The sequence below is a fragment of the Aethalodelphis obliquidens genome, unplaced genomic scaffold (assembly GCF_003676395.1).
Source record: "Aethalodelphis obliquidens isolate GAN/ISIS:26980383/991018 unplaced genomic scaffold, ASM367639v1 scaffold12, whole genome shotgun sequence".
Classification (NCBI taxonomy): domain Eukaryota; kingdom Metazoa; phylum Chordata; class Mammalia; order Artiodactyla; family Delphinidae; genus Aethalodelphis; species Aethalodelphis obliquidens.
In genome coordinates, this window is record NW_020837956.1 from 23,259,088 (window position 1) to 23,276,150 (window position 17,063).

The 17,063-nt window shown below is 59.2% G+C and overlaps 2 protein-coding genes across 3 annotated transcripts in view; one reads left to right on the forward strand and one right to left on the reverse strand.

Annotated features, from left to right (window-relative positions):
- Nucleotides 1–14,770, forward strand: part of OTOF (otoferlin) — a 91,007-nt gene extending 76,237 nt beyond the window's left edge. The window contains exons 26-46 of one of the 2 annotated variants that reach the window (XM_027113631.1): nt 78–239; nt 448–567; nt 1,080–1,241; nt 1,325–1,487; nt 1,932–2,062; nt 3,570–3,599; nt 4,023–4,154; nt 5,083–5,149; nt 6,028–6,164; nt 6,268–6,402; nt 6,973–7,110; nt 7,413–7,540; nt 7,656–7,826; nt 8,469–8,629; nt 9,302–9,444; nt 9,815–9,903; nt 11,404–11,502; nt 11,657–11,898; nt 12,025–12,203; nt 12,309–12,409; nt 14,523–14,770. In XM_027113631.1, the coding sequence (XP_026969432.1) occupies nt 78–239; nt 448–567; nt 1,080–1,241; nt 1,325–1,487; nt 1,932–2,062; nt 3,570–3,599; nt 4,023–4,154; nt 5,083–5,149; nt 6,028–6,164; nt 6,268–6,402; nt 6,973–7,110; nt 7,413–7,540; nt 7,656–7,826; nt 8,469–8,629; nt 9,302–9,444; nt 9,815–9,903; nt 11,404–11,502; nt 11,657–11,898; nt 12,025–12,203; nt 12,309–12,409; nt 14,523–14,703 (2,871 nt within the window). In that variant the 3' untranslated portion in view covers nt 14,704–14,770. The remainder of the gene's footprint in view (nt 1–77; nt 240–447; nt 568–1,079; nt 1,242–1,324; nt 1,488–1,931; nt 2,063–3,569; nt 3,600–4,022; nt 4,155–5,082; nt 5,150–6,027; nt 6,165–6,267; nt 6,403–6,972; nt 7,111–7,412; nt 7,541–7,655; nt 7,827–8,468; nt 8,630–9,301; nt 9,445–9,814; nt 9,904–11,403; nt 11,503–11,656; nt 11,899–12,024; nt 12,204–12,308; nt 12,410–14,522) is intronic. The other variant, XM_027113632.1, reaches the window with a different exon arrangement.
- A 1,191-nt stretch (nt 14,771–15,961) lies between these two features.
- Nucleotides 15,962–17,063, reverse strand: part of DRC1 (dynein regulatory complex subunit 1) — a 45,880-nt gene continuing 44,778 nt past the window's right edge. The window contains exon 17 of the mRNA XM_027113633.1: nt 15,962–16,176. Within this exon, the coding sequence (XP_026969434.1) occupies nt 16,120–16,176 (57 nt within the window). The 3' untranslated portion in view covers nt 15,962–16,119. The remainder of the gene's footprint in view (nt 16,177–17,063) is intronic.

Here is a 17,063-nt window from a genome sequence, read left to right on the forward strand (position 1 = left end):
CTGAATGAGACCCCAGGTGTGAACACATTTGGTCAGTTCAAGCACCAAGAGGCCACCCTGGCTGTTTGTCGCATCAGGGCAAAACCGACTTCATAGGCCGGACCTTTGCCAAGCCCCTGGTGAAGATGGCCGACGAGGCATACTGCCCGCCGCGCTTCCCGCCCCAGCTCGAGTACTACCAGATCTACCGCGGCAACGCCACGGCCGGGGACCTGCTGGCCGCCTTCGAGCTGCTGCAGGTGGGGCTGCTGGAAAGAGGGGGCTGGGCCAGGGGCCTTTCTCCTCCCCATCCTGCTGTGAGGCCAGGGGGCTGGGGGTGTGGTTCTTGGGGACCTGGGCTGTTCAGCCTTCCCTGTCTCCCCAGATCACATACCAGATAACTCATGGGGAGAGAGAGCCCTCTCCCCGGGCTCCCCAGGGTGTGACACTATGTCCCCCACTCCCCAGATTGGACCAGCAGGGAAGGCCGACCTGCCGCCCATCAATGGCCCAGTGGACATGGACCGAGGCCCCATCATGCCTGTGCCTATGGGCATCCGGCCCGTGCTCAGCAAGTACCGGATAGAGGTGTGGGAGGACTCCATCTGGCCCCTCCCAGCCCTGCCCTGAACAGGCCCTGCTGTGCTCTGCTCCCTGGCCCGCCTCACTCTCTCTCCATGAGGGTCATAGGCATGCATTACACTGTTGGCATCAAACTCCAGGGGTCTTCAGCAACCTCAGGTCATGCTCCGGTTTTCAAATAAGGACACTGAAGGCCCAGGAGGAGAAGTGACTGGCCCAAGGTCACACCCAGGGGCCAGTAGCAGACCCAGGCTCGCGACCGTCCGGCGCCTGCCGCTTTCGCACTGAGTCACACTGCCACAGTCCAGGACCCTTCCCGGCCCTCCCATCTGCCCCCAACACCCACCCTCACCCCACAGCGCCTTCAGGACACCCGCCCCTCCTCGGCTCTCCCAGCCCTGCCCCTCCTGATGCACGGTCCACCCACAACCCGGTTCCTCCTCGGGTGGCCCTGCCTGCCCGCAGCTGATGCCCTTTACTGAGGGGCTGTCCTCTCCCCCCACCGCCCCCCCACGCAGGTGCTGTTCTGGGGTCTGCGGGACCTGAAACGGGTGAACCTGGCCCAGGTGGACCGGCCGCGGGTAGACATCGAGTGCGCGGGGAAGGGGGTGCAGTCGTCCCTGATCCACAATTACAAGAAGAACCCCAACTTCAGCACCCTCGTCAAGTGCTTTGAAGTGGTGAGTGTGGGCCGGGACCTGCCTGGGCAGAGCTGGGTGCCTCTGCCCCTTCTCTGAGCTCAGAGTCCCTGCCCCACCCCCAGGACCTCCCGGAGAACGAGCTCCTGCACCCGCCCTTGAACATCCGCGTGGTGGACTGCCGGGCCTTCGGCCGCTACACCCTGGTCGGCTCCCACACCGTCAGCTCCCTGCGGCGCTTCATCTACCGGCCCCCGGACCACTCGGCCCCCACCTGGAACGCCTCGGGTATGGCGCTCCTGAGGCCCAGCGCAGGGCCTCCGGCTCACAGGGCAGCCCACCTGGTTTCCTCCTGGGGCCATCTCTAAGTGGGCCGGGGAGGCCAGGAGGGAGGTCCCGCCCTGGGGGCCAAGGAAGGCTGCCCAGGGTGGCCCCAAGCTCTAGTGCCAGAAAGGCCAGAGCCCAGGAGTCCTTAGAGGGCCTGAGGGCAGATGGCCTCCTCAGCCGGTTCCTGGAGAAGACCCAGGACCCCCCCATCCCAACCCCCCGAATCCCCCGCCCCCCGGCCTCCACTGTGTCACCCAGCACACCTCACCCTCCTCTCTGGCTCACCTCCTCCCTCTCCCCTGGAAGGCTCTAGAATCAGCTTTAGGCCTCTGGCCCTTCCAAGCACCCCTGACTCTCACGGTTCCGCCTGCTCCTCCTCGTCTGTCTGTCCATCTCTCTGTCCAGGCGGGCTCCTCCAGGGCCGCCGTGTGCTGTACAGTGGGGGCCCCTCTTCTCACCCCACAGGGGAGGTCGTGGTGAACATGGAGCCGGAGGTGCCTGTCAAGAAGCTGGAGACCGTGGTGAAGCTGGATGCGGTAAGGCGCCTGGGGTCAGCCCCACGCTGGCTGGGGACGTGCAACTGCGGGTGACACTTTCCCAGAGCCGGGCCACCCCGCACACAAGACGACACATTAAGTCACTCCTCCTTTGGCGTGCGATGGGCCAGGGCTAACCCTGACTGCACGTACGCACAGCCCCATCCTATACTGTCCTGGAAGGCGAGACTCTCAATTCTGCGCGTGTGTGTGCACATGTGCATGAACACGTGGTACACACGTATGAGAGACAGAGAGAGCAGTAACCATGTGAAGTGATAGCCTGCAATTATTTTTATTTCAACAAACGACACCATAGGCAATGGATTCCTTGCGCAAACACCAGTGTTCTTTCCAGAGGGTCCCCGGTTTTCCTTCCCAGCCATTTACAAACAACTCTCCCAAGGTGTGGGTTGGGGCAGGATTTCCAGGTGGAAGCTCGTTATTCCTCCTGGCTTTGGGACCGGGGCTCTTTGTCTGCCAGAGGGAGACCTGTCACCTCGGTGTTTGGATGCGGACATGGCGTCAGCAGGGGACGGCGGGATGGAGGCTGGCCTGGAGCAAGCCATCCTGAATCCAGACAGGACAGAGGGGCGGGAAGCAGGCTTCCTTCCCACCACATTCTCCAAATCCCGTTCCTGACTGCATGTGCGTCACACAGCACAGGGGCGTCTCCTAGCCTCTGAGATCTGAGTCCGGTCTGAAAGGATCCTTCCTTACCTCATCATCCTGGTCCCCATAGAGTCCCAGCCAGCAGGCTGAGTTAGCACGGGGCATGGCTCATGGAAAAGGGGAGGAGTCGAGGCCCGGGGCCTGGCCTGCAGGCCTGGGATGGCACTGCCAGGGGCTCTGGGGCTACACCTGGAGATGCCACACCCCCCTCGGCTTCCAGCTTCCTGAGCTCCTCCCTGAGAAGCCTGTTCCTCCTGGAGGCAGGGCTGGGGTGGGGAAGCCCCCTGGTTTCAGGCCATCAGTGAACCAAGAGGACGGCACAGACCTGAGCTGCCCCATCGTCCCACAGGCCCTGGACTCTGGTGGGGCCCTTTTCACCAGGTTCCTCTTCAGCTGTGTAATTTTGTGTCCACTTACTTTTTAAGGCACTTGTCCTTCATCCAGCCAACATTACTGACCTCCAGCCTCATGCCGTGTCCGCCTCCCCTCTTGACTCTGACTGCCCACTGCAGTCATCTGGGGAGTTTACAACTCTCCTGGTGCCCAGTACCCTCATTTGGACTCAGTGGAGCCCTGCAACTGATGATTTTTAAAAGCCTCCAGTAATTCTCACGTGCAGCCAAGTTTGCAAACCACCACCCTGGAAGGTCTGAGGAAACAACTTCGAGGCAGACCTTCCACAGACCCAGAATTGGCCATGTGAGCATGGCGCTCACGACACAGGGAACATCCCTGCCTGGGCTCCCTCTCCTCCACCCTCCCTGGCCAGCCGCTACCTACCACTTCCGGCCCCAGTGGCTAAGTCTGTCCCTGTCTCCTTGGTTCCTTTCTGCAGGCTTCTGATGCCGTCATCAAGGTGGATGTGGTGAGTGTGGGGACCAGCCGGGGGGCTCTGGGGAGAGAAGACCCTGTACTACATAGGGTATCAGACCAAGGAAGACAGCATCAGGGACCGAGCCCCCCCATACCCCCTGATGCCCCGGCCATCTCACCCCTCCAAAGAGGCAGAGGGAGAGAGCTGTTTGGACTGCAGGGCCCATGAGAGGCAGTCCTGCCTTGGCTGGGGGCTCATGCTGGCAGGTCATGACCCTCTCTGGGCCGTGACATCCACTTCCATAAAACAAGGCCCTGACCTTGATGTCGGTAGCCCCACAGAGCCTCCTGGAGCCCAGGGCTTTCCTGGAGCAGATGGTCGGAATGAGTGGGGGAACCCCGGATTGTTCAGGTCTCCGGGAATGGCCAGGGTGCAGGGATGTAGGCAGGACTCTAGACCTAGCCAACCCTGCAGGCTGATGAGGAGAAAGAGAGGAAGAAGAAGAAGAAGAAGGGCAGCTCGGAAGAACCAGAGGAGGAGGAGCCTGACGAGAGCATGCTGGACTGGTGGTCCAAGTACTTTGCCTCCATCGATACCATGAAAGAGGTGACGCCTTGGCCTGGGCAGGGGGCCCTTTCTATGACCTGAGTTGTGTGTGATGTTTACTATCCATGTTAGAGCACAGGTTAAACTGCTGTAGCAAGTTAGATTGATGGGAACAAGAAGAAGGTTGGTATGGTGATTCAGTGGGGTCAGGGACCAAGACACTGCCATCTTGTTACTGGCATCTGCGTGGTTAGAGATGGCTTGCCGTCACGTCCTAATACTAGTCCACGGGAAGGGTAAAGAGAAGAAGGGGACACATACTCCTTTCCTTTTAAGGGCCCAGCCTAGAAGCTGCACATATCACTTCAGTTCACACTGGCTAGAATCTAGTCCCATAGCCACACTTAGCTGCAAGGGGGGCTGGGAAATGTAATCTTTAGCTAGGTAGCTGTGTGCCAAAAACTTTTAGAGAGGAGGAGAGCAGATAACTGGGGGACACCTAGTAGTATCTTCTCCCACCAACACCTCCTCGATTCAAGTTGGCCAGCCTGGAGCTCCAAGAGGCTGCCCATTGTCTCGAGTCTATTCCTGTAATTTGCACAGGCTGTCACCAGGTGGCGGTGACACCTTGGATGAAACAATGATTTAGTGTCCAGTGTGTACTGACTGAAGAAAATAAGGCACATTTTCTTATTCAGTTATACTTTTCTACATTAAAATAATAATACCACTAAGAAGCAACATTAAAGAGCACATATTTTTCAATCATACACAATTAAAGAATCATAACCCCTAAGTACAGTTAAGTCACATTGTACACATCATAAACTTTTTTTTAACCCGCTTAAGCACATCATGGGTTTGAAACCCAATGGAAAAGAGTTTCTGCCTCTAAGCATTTAAGCCTGGTCTGACACCACAGTGTGGGTTCAACAAACACCTCCCTAGGAAACCCACCTTCCCTCCTCCTTACCTCATCTTTTGGCAGCAACTTCAACAGCAAGAGGCCTCAGGAATTGATTTGGAGGAGAAGGAGGAGATGGACAACACTGAGGGTGAGCCCTGGAGCCCTGGATCTCTGCCTCTCCCTCCCAGCCCCCCAGATGGGTGGCTCCCCTGCTTGTCACACCAGCTGCTTCTCTTTCCCCTTCCCATGGGCCCTCACAGCTGCAGCAGCCAACAGCAGATATCACCAGGCATCCCTGCGCACCAGAGAGCAGGCTGAGGCCCTTATCTAGAGTGGCTTTTACTCTGACCAGTTCAGCAGCCACAGTGAGGGACAGACATTTAGAGTCACAGAACATCAGAGCTGGAAGGGATCTCAGAGCTCACCCCATTCAGTATTTTCCAGACCTTTTCCATGGAACACTATTAATGGGTCTTCTGAAGGGAAAAGAGGGTTCTGGGGTCAAATGGGTTAAACAGGTCCCTTGGTGTGGGACTTCTCAGTGCCTTTAATATACAAATGCTATTATAAATCTCTAAAAGGAAGACATAATAAAATATTTCCCCAGCTTATTTTACACACACACACACACACACACACACACATATATATCTTTTCTTTTAAAGCATTCCAAGAACGCCTACACCTAGTGTTCCACTGAATGCTGTTTGGGAAATGCTGATACAGAACAATCCTCTTAATGTTAAAGACAAGGAGACTGAGGCCAGAGAGCACAGTGAGCTGGCACCAGACCCAAGCTCCTTCCATGCCCCGCTCTGTCAAAGGGCACACAACAGGCTCTGCACATTTCTGGCATACTGGTGCCCTGCTCCCATGTGAGGCGGGCATGCCAGGCAGCATTGTCTGCATTTTCTACAGATGAGCACACAGAGACCTGCAAGTTGAATTAGCAAAGCGACAGAGCTGGGTCTCCAACCCAGGCCTTCCTGCCACATCATTTCTGCCCCCTTGTCTGTTTCTGGCCAGGCCTGAAGGGGCTGATGAAGGGCAAGGAGAAGTCAAGGGCTGCAAAGGAGGAGAAGAAGAAGAGAACCCAGAGCCCAGGCCCGGGCCAAGGGTCGGAGGCCCCTGAGAAGAAGAAACCCAAGATTGATGAACTCAAGGTGAGGGTCTGGGAGCAGACCTAGCCAGAAAGTAGGGTCACACCGGGGGCAAGACAGAGGCCAGTGGACCGGCCTCACTCCCTGACAGCCCGGCCTGGCTCAGGTGTACCCCAAGGAGCTGGAGTCAGAGTTCGACAGCTTCGAGGACTGGCTGCACACGTTCAACCTGCTTCGGGGCAAGACGGGGGACAACGAGGACGGCGCAACTGAGGAGGAGCGCATCGTGGGGCGCTTCAAGGTCAGGCAGGGAGCACAAGTGGGCCCTAAGTCCTGAGCCCCCCACCAGCTCTTCTCCCCAGCCCAAGCCTGGGGCTGACAGCCAGGTGGAACTGTCAGCCAACCCGGTTGGTAAAGTATAAAAATACTTCCACGCTGATTGATAAAGATCATCTGCCCTAAACCCACCTCCCCACTCCACCCCCCTCAGAGTTGCCCCCCCCACTCCAGCCACTCCTTCCAGAACCCCTGACTCTCCGTACCCCAGCAACTAAAGGGTTAAGGCCCCACCGCAGCTAAAGGGTTACAGCCCCACCGCAACTAAAGGGTTACGGCCCCACCGCAACTAAAGGGTTACGGCCCCACCGCAGCTAAAGGGTTACGGCCCCACCGCAGCTAAAGGGTTACGGCCCCACCGCAGCTAAAGGGTTACAGCCCCACCTCAGATAAAGGGTTACAGCCCCACCGCAACTAAAGGGTTATGGCCCCACCGCAGCAGGGCGCAGACCCTCAGTGCTCTTGGCTATCTTGCATGCCACCCCTGCCTGTGCCACGGGAAGCTGCACCCTGACCCACTCTTGCCTCACCCCAGGGCTCCCTCTGCGTATACAAAGTGCCACTCCCAGAGGACGTGTCCCGGGAAGCCGGCTATGACCCCACCTATGGCATGTTCCAGGGCATCCCCAGCAACGACCCCATCAACGTGCTGGTCCGGGTCTACGTGGTCCGGGTGAGAGGCCCCTCACATCCTTTCCCCAGGCTCCCGGTCCTCCCGCCCAGGAAGGGCTGAAGCAGCTACAGACTGACAGCCCCCAACTGGAAGACACCAGGGAGGTCAGCTGGTCTAGTACCATCCTTTATAGAGGAGGAAGCCAAGGCCCAGAGAGGGTCAGGGACTTGCCCAGGGTCACACAGCAAGTCCCTGGTCCGTGATTCTGCCCCTCACTGTCATGGGACCATCAGGGAGAGGGGCAGGGATACTGGAAGATGAAGGTGCCCGGGCCCTGCTCAGGAGCACCCCTCCCATCCCAGGCCACGGACCTGCACCCCGCAGACATCAATGGCAAAGCCGACCCCTACATCGCCATCCGGCTAGGCAAGACTGACATCCGTGACAAGGAGAACTACATCTCCAAGCAGCTCAACCCCATCTTTGGGAAGTAAGGCCTCCTGGTGTCCCACTCCACCTGCCCCAACTTCCCCAGAGCAGACCACCTCCTACTCCACCCTACCCCAGCCCAACCCTCAACCCTTCTCCCAACCCTGTCCCACAAGGTCCTTTGACATCGAGGCCTCCTTCCCCATGGAATCCTTGCTGACGGTAGCCGTATACGACTGGGATCTGGTAGGCACCGATGACCTCATTGGGGAAACCAAGATCGACCTGGAGAACCGCTTCTACAGCAAGCACCGCGCCACCTGTGGCATCGCCCAGACCTACTCCACGTGCGTGGGGCAGGGCGGGGCAGGGCGCACCTACTACACCTTGACTCCAAAACCAAGATGCAGACCGTGGGATTTGGGAAGGTGGACATATTATGGTTTCTGTCCCAGCCAGGCCTCCACCCCGCCAGGTTCTGGGCTCAGCCTTCAGGGGCCAGGACTGCAGATTCCAAGACAAGGAGAGAGACAGGGGATTCCAGGACAGAGGAAACAAGATGAGAGAAAAACGGGCTGGGAGGAGAGGCAGAAGCGCGCTAGGAAGAGTGCGCTGAGGATCTGGCCGCCCTATGCCACTGCCAGGCTGCGTGACCCTGGGCAAGGCCCTTAACCTCTTGTGTTATCAGTTTCCTCAGGGAGTTTTTGAAGTTCCGTTAGAGGGGACACGGTGGGGGGATGGTGCGGGCTGCCCTGGGGGAGACTGGATACTCATCCTTGGGACACTGAGCATGTGGACCGGAGCCCAGGGCAGGAGGGATCAGCCTGCAGCAGCCCTGGTGTGTCAGCTGATCCTGGAACGCAGGGCAGGGCTCACTTGCTGACACGGAGCAACGGCCAACCTAAGGAAACGGGCCAGGACCATCTACCACCTGGGGATGGCCCAGCCGCACCCTGAGCCCCACCCAGCCCATGTGTCTCCTCCGACAGACACGGCTACAATATCTGGCGGGACCCCATGAAGCCCAGCCAGATCCTGACCCGCCTCTGCAAGGAGGGCAAAGTGGACGGCCCCCACTTCGGGCCCCCTGGGAGAGTGAAGGTGTCCAACCGCGTCTTCACAGGGCCCTCCGAGATCGAGGACGAGAACGGTAACAGGATGCTGGACAAAGCTACGGGGGTGTCAGAGGCCAAGGAAGGACCCACACTTCCCTGTGGTGGGACCACCCATCCGCTCATCACCCCAGTGTCCCCCTCCTGTCCGCCCAGCCTCCACCCTTTCTCCCCATCCCACACAGCGCTTGCTCACTTGTCCCCTTCACTCTCTCTCCCGGCATCCCTGTAGGGTAGGGTGGTTCTCCCCATTCTGCAGATGAGAAAACCAAGACCCAAAGGGTTTCAGTGACTTGCCCAAGGCCACTCAGTTCTTACAAGGCAGAGTGAGGGCATAGACCCAGGTCAGTCTGGCTGTCCCCACACTTTTGCCCCCCTGGCACCTCCCAGAGAATCAGCAGGTATCTCTGCCAGGAAACCAGTGCCAGCCATCTTCAGGGTGCTGGGACAGGATGTGGGTTTTTCTCTTCCCTGACCTCATAGCCCAGAATTCTCTGGTCAGGTTCTCCCAAGCAGAGGAAACCCAAGGAGACAGACTTTTCTGGGCCCATGAGGCAGCTGAGAGCTTGGGCAATCCACAGCTCCCTCTGTGCCTCAGTTTCCCAGCAGTAAACTGGAGATGGGGCTTCTTTGTGCCCCTGAGTCGCTGGCCCAGCACAGGTCTCTTGTTTTGCTGAGCCCGTGTGTGAGCTCACCACTAGCACCCACAGGGCAGAGGAAGCCCACGGAAGAGCACGTGGCACTGTTGGCCCTGAGGTACTGGGAGGACATCCCCCGCGTGGGCTGCCGCCTGGTGCCGGAACACGTGGAGACGCGGCCGCTGCTCAACCCTGACAAGCCGGGCATAGAGCAGGTGACTGGCCTGGCCGGGATCTGAGGTTCCTTGGTATTTGGGATCAGGGGGTCCCAACCTGGGTCCGTAAAAACAGATCCTCCTGCTATTCACTGCGTTCCCTTCATACGCACGCACCATGGCCCTTCACCGTAACTTCAGGGTTTGAGTCTTAACTTTGTGTGAGAATTACATCAGCTCAGATGGAGACCTAGGGTATCTCCCTCAGAAGCTGCCACTGGCTATTGGTGACGTCATAGGAACTGCTGGCATCCAAGGATGAAAACTGATGAAATGGGTCCTGACAGGACAAAGGTTGGGAGGGAGAGGAGAGCTGGCCTTGCTGGGCAGAGGGAGGAGTCCGTGAGACCTGCCACACCTCCTTCCTCAGGGCCGCCTGGAGCTGTGGGTGGACATGTTTCCCATGAACATGCCAGCCCCTGGAACGCCTCTGGACATCTCCCCCCGGAAGCCCAAAAAGTGAGCTGCTCGGGCCCAGCACCCCTCCCTCCATGCTCCCCAAAGGCGTCCTTCCTGTAGGAGGCTCCAGGCCCAGGTCTCCCTAGTCAGTCCCCTGTGGCCTCGTTGGGGGAACAGAGCAACCCATCAGGAGGGCTGTGGGGCCTGCCCTGGGCGGGTCCCCTTTGCTGCAGCAGGGGCCACACCTCCGTGGCGAGGTCAGCGAGGGCTGTGAGTTCACACCGGCACACTCCAGCAGCCTTTGTCATCACAGACCCACTCCTCCACGTGCATGCACACACACAGCATCCCCGTGGGTTCCCACACACACACCCACGAGACACAGAAGCCCTGAGAGCCTGCTCTGCTCCCTGACAGTCCCCACTCCAGGCCGTCATTCAGCTCTACCAAGTTTTATTTAAGGCATCTGCTGATGAGATGCACAGGGCGAGTGCCCAGAAGAGGCGGGAGGCTGGGAGAGTGGGGCGTACTGGGCCAGGAGCTACGCCATCTGCCTCTCCTAGTTGACACTGGCCAGGTCACTTTGCCTGCCTGGGCCTCAGTTTTCCCATCTGTAAAGTGGCAGGATCAAGTCGCTGCCAGCACTGGCCTCAGCGCCTGCGATCAGGGCCAAGTGCGTAGGCCTGTGAGGTTGCGCGGGGCCGCACGCTTATTTCAAGATGGCAGCCTTAAAATTCTTAATGATTTTTAACAAAGGGGCCCGCGTTTCCATTTTGCACTGGACCCCGCAAATTATACAGCCCGTTCTACCTGGCATAGTCTCCAGGTGGGACCCTGAGTCTGCTGTTCCAGGGCCCGCCACCAGGGGACACCCCAACCCGTTATGTCTCCGGGACTTGCAGTCCAGGACAGAACTCCAAGAGCCGCAATCCAGGGAATTTTTAGCAGCTGACTCAACCTCCCTCCTAAAGGTTGAGACGTAACTACCTCATTTATCATGACGATTACACTTCAAGGGGAAAATCCCCTTTGGGGACAAGGATGTAAAGGAAATCAGATTCCATGGTGGTCCACAGCCAGCTGCTGGGCTTCAGTGTGAACTTTTATTAGAGCTGGAGTGGAGCTTCCGGCCTCTGGAGACGGGGGAATCTTGCTGCCGACTCTCCAAGCCTCGCTTCAGCCACGCCCGCACCCCCCTGCACCCCTCACGCCCTCCCCTGCAGCCTGGGCAGCCTCTCCGAGGCCTGAGTCAGCCTCCCTGTCCAGAGTGTGCTCTGGGTCCTGGCATTCCAGCCCAACTGGCTCTCCCCCAACCCGGCTCTCCTCATAAGAGCCATGCTGGCTGGGGGACCCTCTTCTCTCAGCCGGGTACCCCCATGTCTCCCCATCCCCTCAGCTTCTCCCCACATCTGCTCCCTCAGCCCCAGCCTGACCCAGGCCCCACGCCCACCCCCAAGTCCCCAGGACGTGACCCGGTTGTCTCATCTCCAGCCCCATCCTAGCCCCAAGACCCTGGAGAACCCCCCCGTAGGCGGCTAATCAGCCCCTCCCCCCGCCCAGGTACGAGCTGCGGGTCATCGTATGGAACACAGATGAGGTGGTCCTGGAGGATGATGACTTTTTCACCGGGGAGAAGTCCAGTGACATTTTCGTGAGGGGGTGGGTGAGAGTTTCCCTGGCCGGGAGGGGGCTGAGCTGGGTGGGCCCATCTCCCTGCGAGGCAGGAGAGGAGGGAGAGGACAGGGGGGCTGTGGGTGGAGAGAGCCCCCACAGGTGTGGCCGCAAGTCTGGAGCAGGCGACAATGCTCCACAGGTGGCTGAAGGGCCAGCAGGAGGACAAGCAGGACACGGACGTCCACTACCACTCCCTCACGGGCGAGGGCAACTTCAACTGGCGCTACCTGTTCCCCTTCGACTACCTGGCTGCCGAGGAAAAGATTGTCATCTCCAAGAAGGAGTCCATGTTCTCCTGGGACGAGACTGAATACAAAATCCCCGCGCGGCTCACCCTGCAGATCTGGGACGCCGACCACTTCTCCGCCGACGACTTCCTGGGTGCAAGGCTGGGACCGGAGCAGAGCGGGCAGGGGAGGGGGAGGCAGGGGCAGGGGGAGCCCAGCCCAGGTTTGGGGGTGCGGTCAATAGTACCAGATGTCAGAACTGACTCTGAGGTTGCCACAGGGGCCATCGAGCTGGACCTGAACCGGTTCCCACGGGGCGCAAAGACGGCCAAGCAGTGCAGCATGGAGATGGCCACGGGGGAGGTGGACGTGCCCCTGGCTTCCATCTTCAAGCAGAAGCGCATCAAAGGCTGGTGGCCCCTCCTGGCCCGCAATGAGAATGATGAGTTTGAGCTCACGGTGGGTACCACTACTGCTGGGCAGGGGGCAGGGCTGGGCCAGGCCAGGGCGCTGAGGGCCTGGCACCTAACCCGGGCACGGGGACCATTCTGTTCCTCTCTGCAGGGCAAGGTGGAGGCAGAGTTGCATCTACTCACTGCCGAGGAGGCGGAGAAGAATCCAGTGGGCCTGGCCCGCAATGAACCTGACCCCCTGGAGAAACCCAAGTGAGTGCTCTGCTGGTCAGGCCCCTGCCATGCTAGTCCCTGGGGGCACTGGAACGGGAATGAGGGGCCAGAAACTTCTGGTCTCCTTGCCCTCCACTCTGTAGGCACCTCTGCCTTCTCTGTCCCTTCCTAGGCCACAGCCTCATTGCAGGGGAGCCTCCTCCCTCCTCCCCTTCTTCCCAAAATCCACACCTCCCTCTGAGGCAGAGCGCGGGCCCCCGGTACAGGAGAGCTGCACCTCTCCCGGGGAAGGCCCCACCTAGCTGAGTCAAATGCTCTTCCTGGTGTTTGCCAAAGACAAACAGCTGCAGTGCTGGACTCTGAGGCCCCAGGCAGCCTTCATGGCTGGGGGGTGCCTGGGACTATGAACTCAGCCCAGGGTCGGCCCCCGTCCTGGCCCCCACCTTGGCCGGGGCCCTCCCCACGCCCCAACCCTCAGCTTCTGTGGCCTTTCTCCGTGCTCCCTCTGCTCCTCCTGCGGCTCCAGCTGGCCCGACACAAGCTTCATCTGGTTCTTGAACCCTCTCGAGTCTGCCCACTACTTGCTGTGGCGCACGTATCGCCGGCTGCCCCTCCAGCTGCTGCTGCTTCTGCACTGGTGCCCCTCCCGCCCTTCTCCGCTGCCCTGTGCCTGGCTACCCGGTCAAGAAGATCCTTGGGGTCTGAGCCCAGCACCCTCCTGGGTCTGGTACTCCTCCCTCCCTCCTGGACCGAGGGCTTATGAGCTGGGCAGCATGTGGAACACACACACACACACACACGCAAGTGCACACAAAAGTATGCCCCCAAGTGCACACAAAAGGATACAGACAGCAACTGTTAAGCTTTCGAACAGTATCATAGACTCAGAACTGCAAATAACTGTCTTGCATGTTCACGTATCAGGCCAGAGAGGAAGAGTAAATTGCCCAAGGTCACCTAGCCATCAGGGTAGAGCTAGGATTCAGCCTCAGTTTTCAAACTGCCAATCCAGTGTCCTTCGCACTACACCACTCCCTGTCCCAGCAACAATCCGGACAGACTCTAACCCAGTTCCACTGGCAGAAAGGAGTTGAGCGATGGACGGGAAAGGGGAAAGGCTTTGGCTGGGATTAGCCTCCAAGTCCTGAATAGTTTCTACCAGTATCCTCCTCCCAACCCCAAGCGCTTTCCTGCCCTGCAGGACAGTGAGTATCCCCATCCCATTCAAACATCTTAGTAACAAGCATGTGAGGAGCACAGCTCGGTGCCAGGCGCGGGGCTGGGAGCTTCCCATGCACTTCCTCATGTCACCCTTTTACCAACCCCGGAGGTGGGGATCTACTATTAACCCCGTGGTACAAGTGAGGAATCTGAGGCTCGAAGAGGTGCCTAACTTGCCTGTCACCGCTGGGACTAGAGACCAGGTGCCCTGCGCCCACGGCCCTGTTCTGCAGCCCCATCTGCGCTGAAAGGCTCTGGAGGGTGTGGTCCACGTCCTCCAGGAGCTGGAGGAATTTGAAGAAGCATATTCAATACTTTGATTTTCCATCTTGACATTTCATAGAACCTGTTGTTTTTGTAACACAGTCAACAGAATGTAAGCTCAACAAGCCCTTCTGGGCTAGGCGGCCCTGCAGAAGATAGAATAGCGACCCAGCCCTGACGGTGGGCAGGTCGGGGTGAGGGTGGCGTATGCCCCACCGGGGCCCCTCACCCCTGGCAGGACCTGGTGGGGACAGAAGCAGAAAGGGGGAGAGGTTGAGAAACACCGATCTCATCGAGAACATGGGGCAGCACCGGACCATATACAAGGAACCACTCAATAGGGGAGCTTCCTAATAATCGGAACTGCCTGCAGTGCTGAGGCTGCCCCTTCAAGCATTGACCCGCCATCACTGCAAGGGTGCGGGAGGTGTGATGCCTGCCCAGCTGCCAGAAATGCCGTTTAGGCCACGGGAGGAGATGGGGCACCAGAGGGTCCTGCAAAGAGGACAGGGAATGCAGGCAGCACACCTGGTGCTTAGAGATGGGCTCAAACCCTCCCTCCAGCACTCAGTACTTTGGGGACTCAGTCTTCTTGGGGTCTAGTAGGGCTGAGGGGATGGGGTGCCTTGGACATGCCACCAACTGACCAAGACTCTCCCTCCCCCAGCCGGCCCGACACGGCCTTTGTCTGGTTCCTCAACCCCCTCAAGTCCATCAAGTACCTGATCTGCACGCGGTACAAGTGGCTCATCATCAAGATCGTGCTGGCGCTGCTGGCGCTGCTCATGCTGGCCCTCTTCTTCTACAGCCTCCCCGGCTACATGGTCAAGAAGCTCCTGGGGGCGTGAAGGCCCCGGGGCCTCCCTGCGCTCCCCTCCTGGGCCTGGGCATTTGCCCCTCCTCCGGCATGGAGGCCTCAGGGCCCAGGGGCCTTCGTCCTGCTGGCTGGGCTGGTGACACCCCCCTCCCTGCCTGTCCTCACCACCTCAAGTCTGCTGCTGGCCCGGTCCCTCCCCTCGGGTCCCTGCCTGCAGGGTGGGGAGTGTGGGAAGGGATGGGTGCTCCAGAGGAAGCCACCCCACATCCTCCGCAGGCCTCCCCGTAGAGCTCGAAAGCGTTAACGAAATTCACTGAGAATCGAGAATCATGTCATGGGCCAGTGCCCAGGGCTTTCCAAAGAGTTAATGAGCAAGAAGTATCACCCTCCCCTCCCCCAGACATCATCTTGCAAGGGCAGCCGACACTAGCAGTCTTGGCTCTGCAGAAGTGCAGATCCTTCCCACTAATCCTGCGGGGTGACTGCTTCCCCGGGCCGGCTCGGCAGCCACAGCCCTGGGTGCACAAGCCCAGTCCTGCCCAGCCTGTGGGTCCTGACGGCTTTCCAGAGCTTCCTCAGCCCAGGCTAGCGCTCGCAAGCCTGGATGTCCACGCCTGGACGCCCGTGCCCCCCTACCCGCCTGGCCCCTTCAGGGCTCACCCTTCCGGCCCTCCAGGGGCTGCCTGGAGTTTGCTTGAAGTGCTGCCCACCCCCCCGCCTGTGTGAGCTGGGTTTCTCCTGGCTGTTTTTCCTTTCTTGAGTGGTGATTTTTCTCTTAATAAAAGAAATCAAACACTGAGCTGACAAGTCTGCAGTTGTCCAAGTGGGGGGACTGATGGGGGGCAGGGGGCAGGGTTGGCTGGCAAACTCAGTACAGGATGGGCCCCTAACCCTTTGGGGGGCCTTGTGGCCCAGGGTTCAAGGTGGGCCTAAGGTACAGGACTGTCTGCTCAGGCTGCCCACAGGAAGAGCCTCACAGCACAGCCCAGGGGGCACCGCAGGCTGGACCCAGGGGCCCCAGAAGCTCACTACAGGGTCCTGCAGGCCCAAGGACAGTCTGCAGGCACAGACCCTGAAATGGCCCAAAGCTCCCGCCGCCACCTGCAGACACCAGCTTCTCCCAAAAGCAAGAAGGGAGCCCCGTGCCACAGGCCCTGTCCCACAGCTACAAGCCTGTTGTCAAACCACAGCCCGAGGCTGGGGACAAAGTCCCCTCGTGACACAGAGGTGGGTGTCTCACCTGACCTCTTTAAAGAGATTCAGACACAACTCTTTGAAGACTTTAATCATGCCTGCAGGATACAAGTAACTCCTCTTGTCACCTATCTTGACAGGCCCGACAACAGCAGCTCTGGAAAACCCAGGGAGTGGGCCCAGGCAGCTCCCCAGGAGATGCCACCCGTGGCACCAGCGCTGATGACAGTGTCGGCCCTTTCGAGGTCTGGCTCTATTTTGTGGGGACCCGGAACACCTGAGTCGGAGGAACTTGCAGTTCAGAGTTTATCTGGAAAAGAGTAAAGGTCATGACACTTCCCCCAGGGTCCCCCTGCCACAGGCCTCCAAATCCCTGGGAGCACTTCCTCCCCCAAACACTTCCGGCTGCCTGGGAAAGCCCGCAGCCTGCCTTCCTCTGAGGCCAAGACCTGGGCTCCTCGTCTGGCTTCTGCTCCAGCTCGTCAGGCTCTGGTCACGTTCTTAACCTTCTCCTCTGATCCATTCTCTTGAGCCCTCCCCTCCGCTCTTGACCTGCCCACCCTATAGCCCCAGTGTGGCCCTGTGCTTCCCCCCTGCCCCCAGCCTCCTGTTCACAGTGGCCTCGAAGGAAGTATGGGCCATACGGTTCCCAAACGTCTGAGTCCTGTCTCGGGCCAAGAGGCCAGCGTGACCGCCCGGCTCACCACATCCCCCCGCTCAGGTGTAGCAGGGGGCCTGAGACCTCACGGGCCACACATCCCCAGTGCATGGGCGTGTGACTGGCCTCAGCTGATGATGGAGGACCTACGCTCAGCCCCGTGTTATGACCTTAAGCACCACGTGGAGGATCCCACAGGAGCAGAGCAGAGCCAGCAACTGTGTTGCAGGTGGACTCTTCCCTGTGGAGCGGACGGGGAGATCCTTCCTCCTGCCAAGCCATGGGGAAGTTGCCCCAACTGTCACTGGAGCAGGCACGAGTGGGGGCCAGGGAATATCTCCCCTCCCTCCCCATGTCACATCCTAGGCCAGACACCCAGGGCTGGCAGAGAGGGAAGAGTCTGCCCTCTGGGCAAGTTACAGAGGTGCTGAGTTTCGATTCTCCTTTTTGTGAAAGAGGGAGAATCACTTCCGCCCTATCTGCCTCACAGACTGGTTGTTAGGGACCAAAGAAGGAAGTTCATGTGGAAGGCTCTGTAA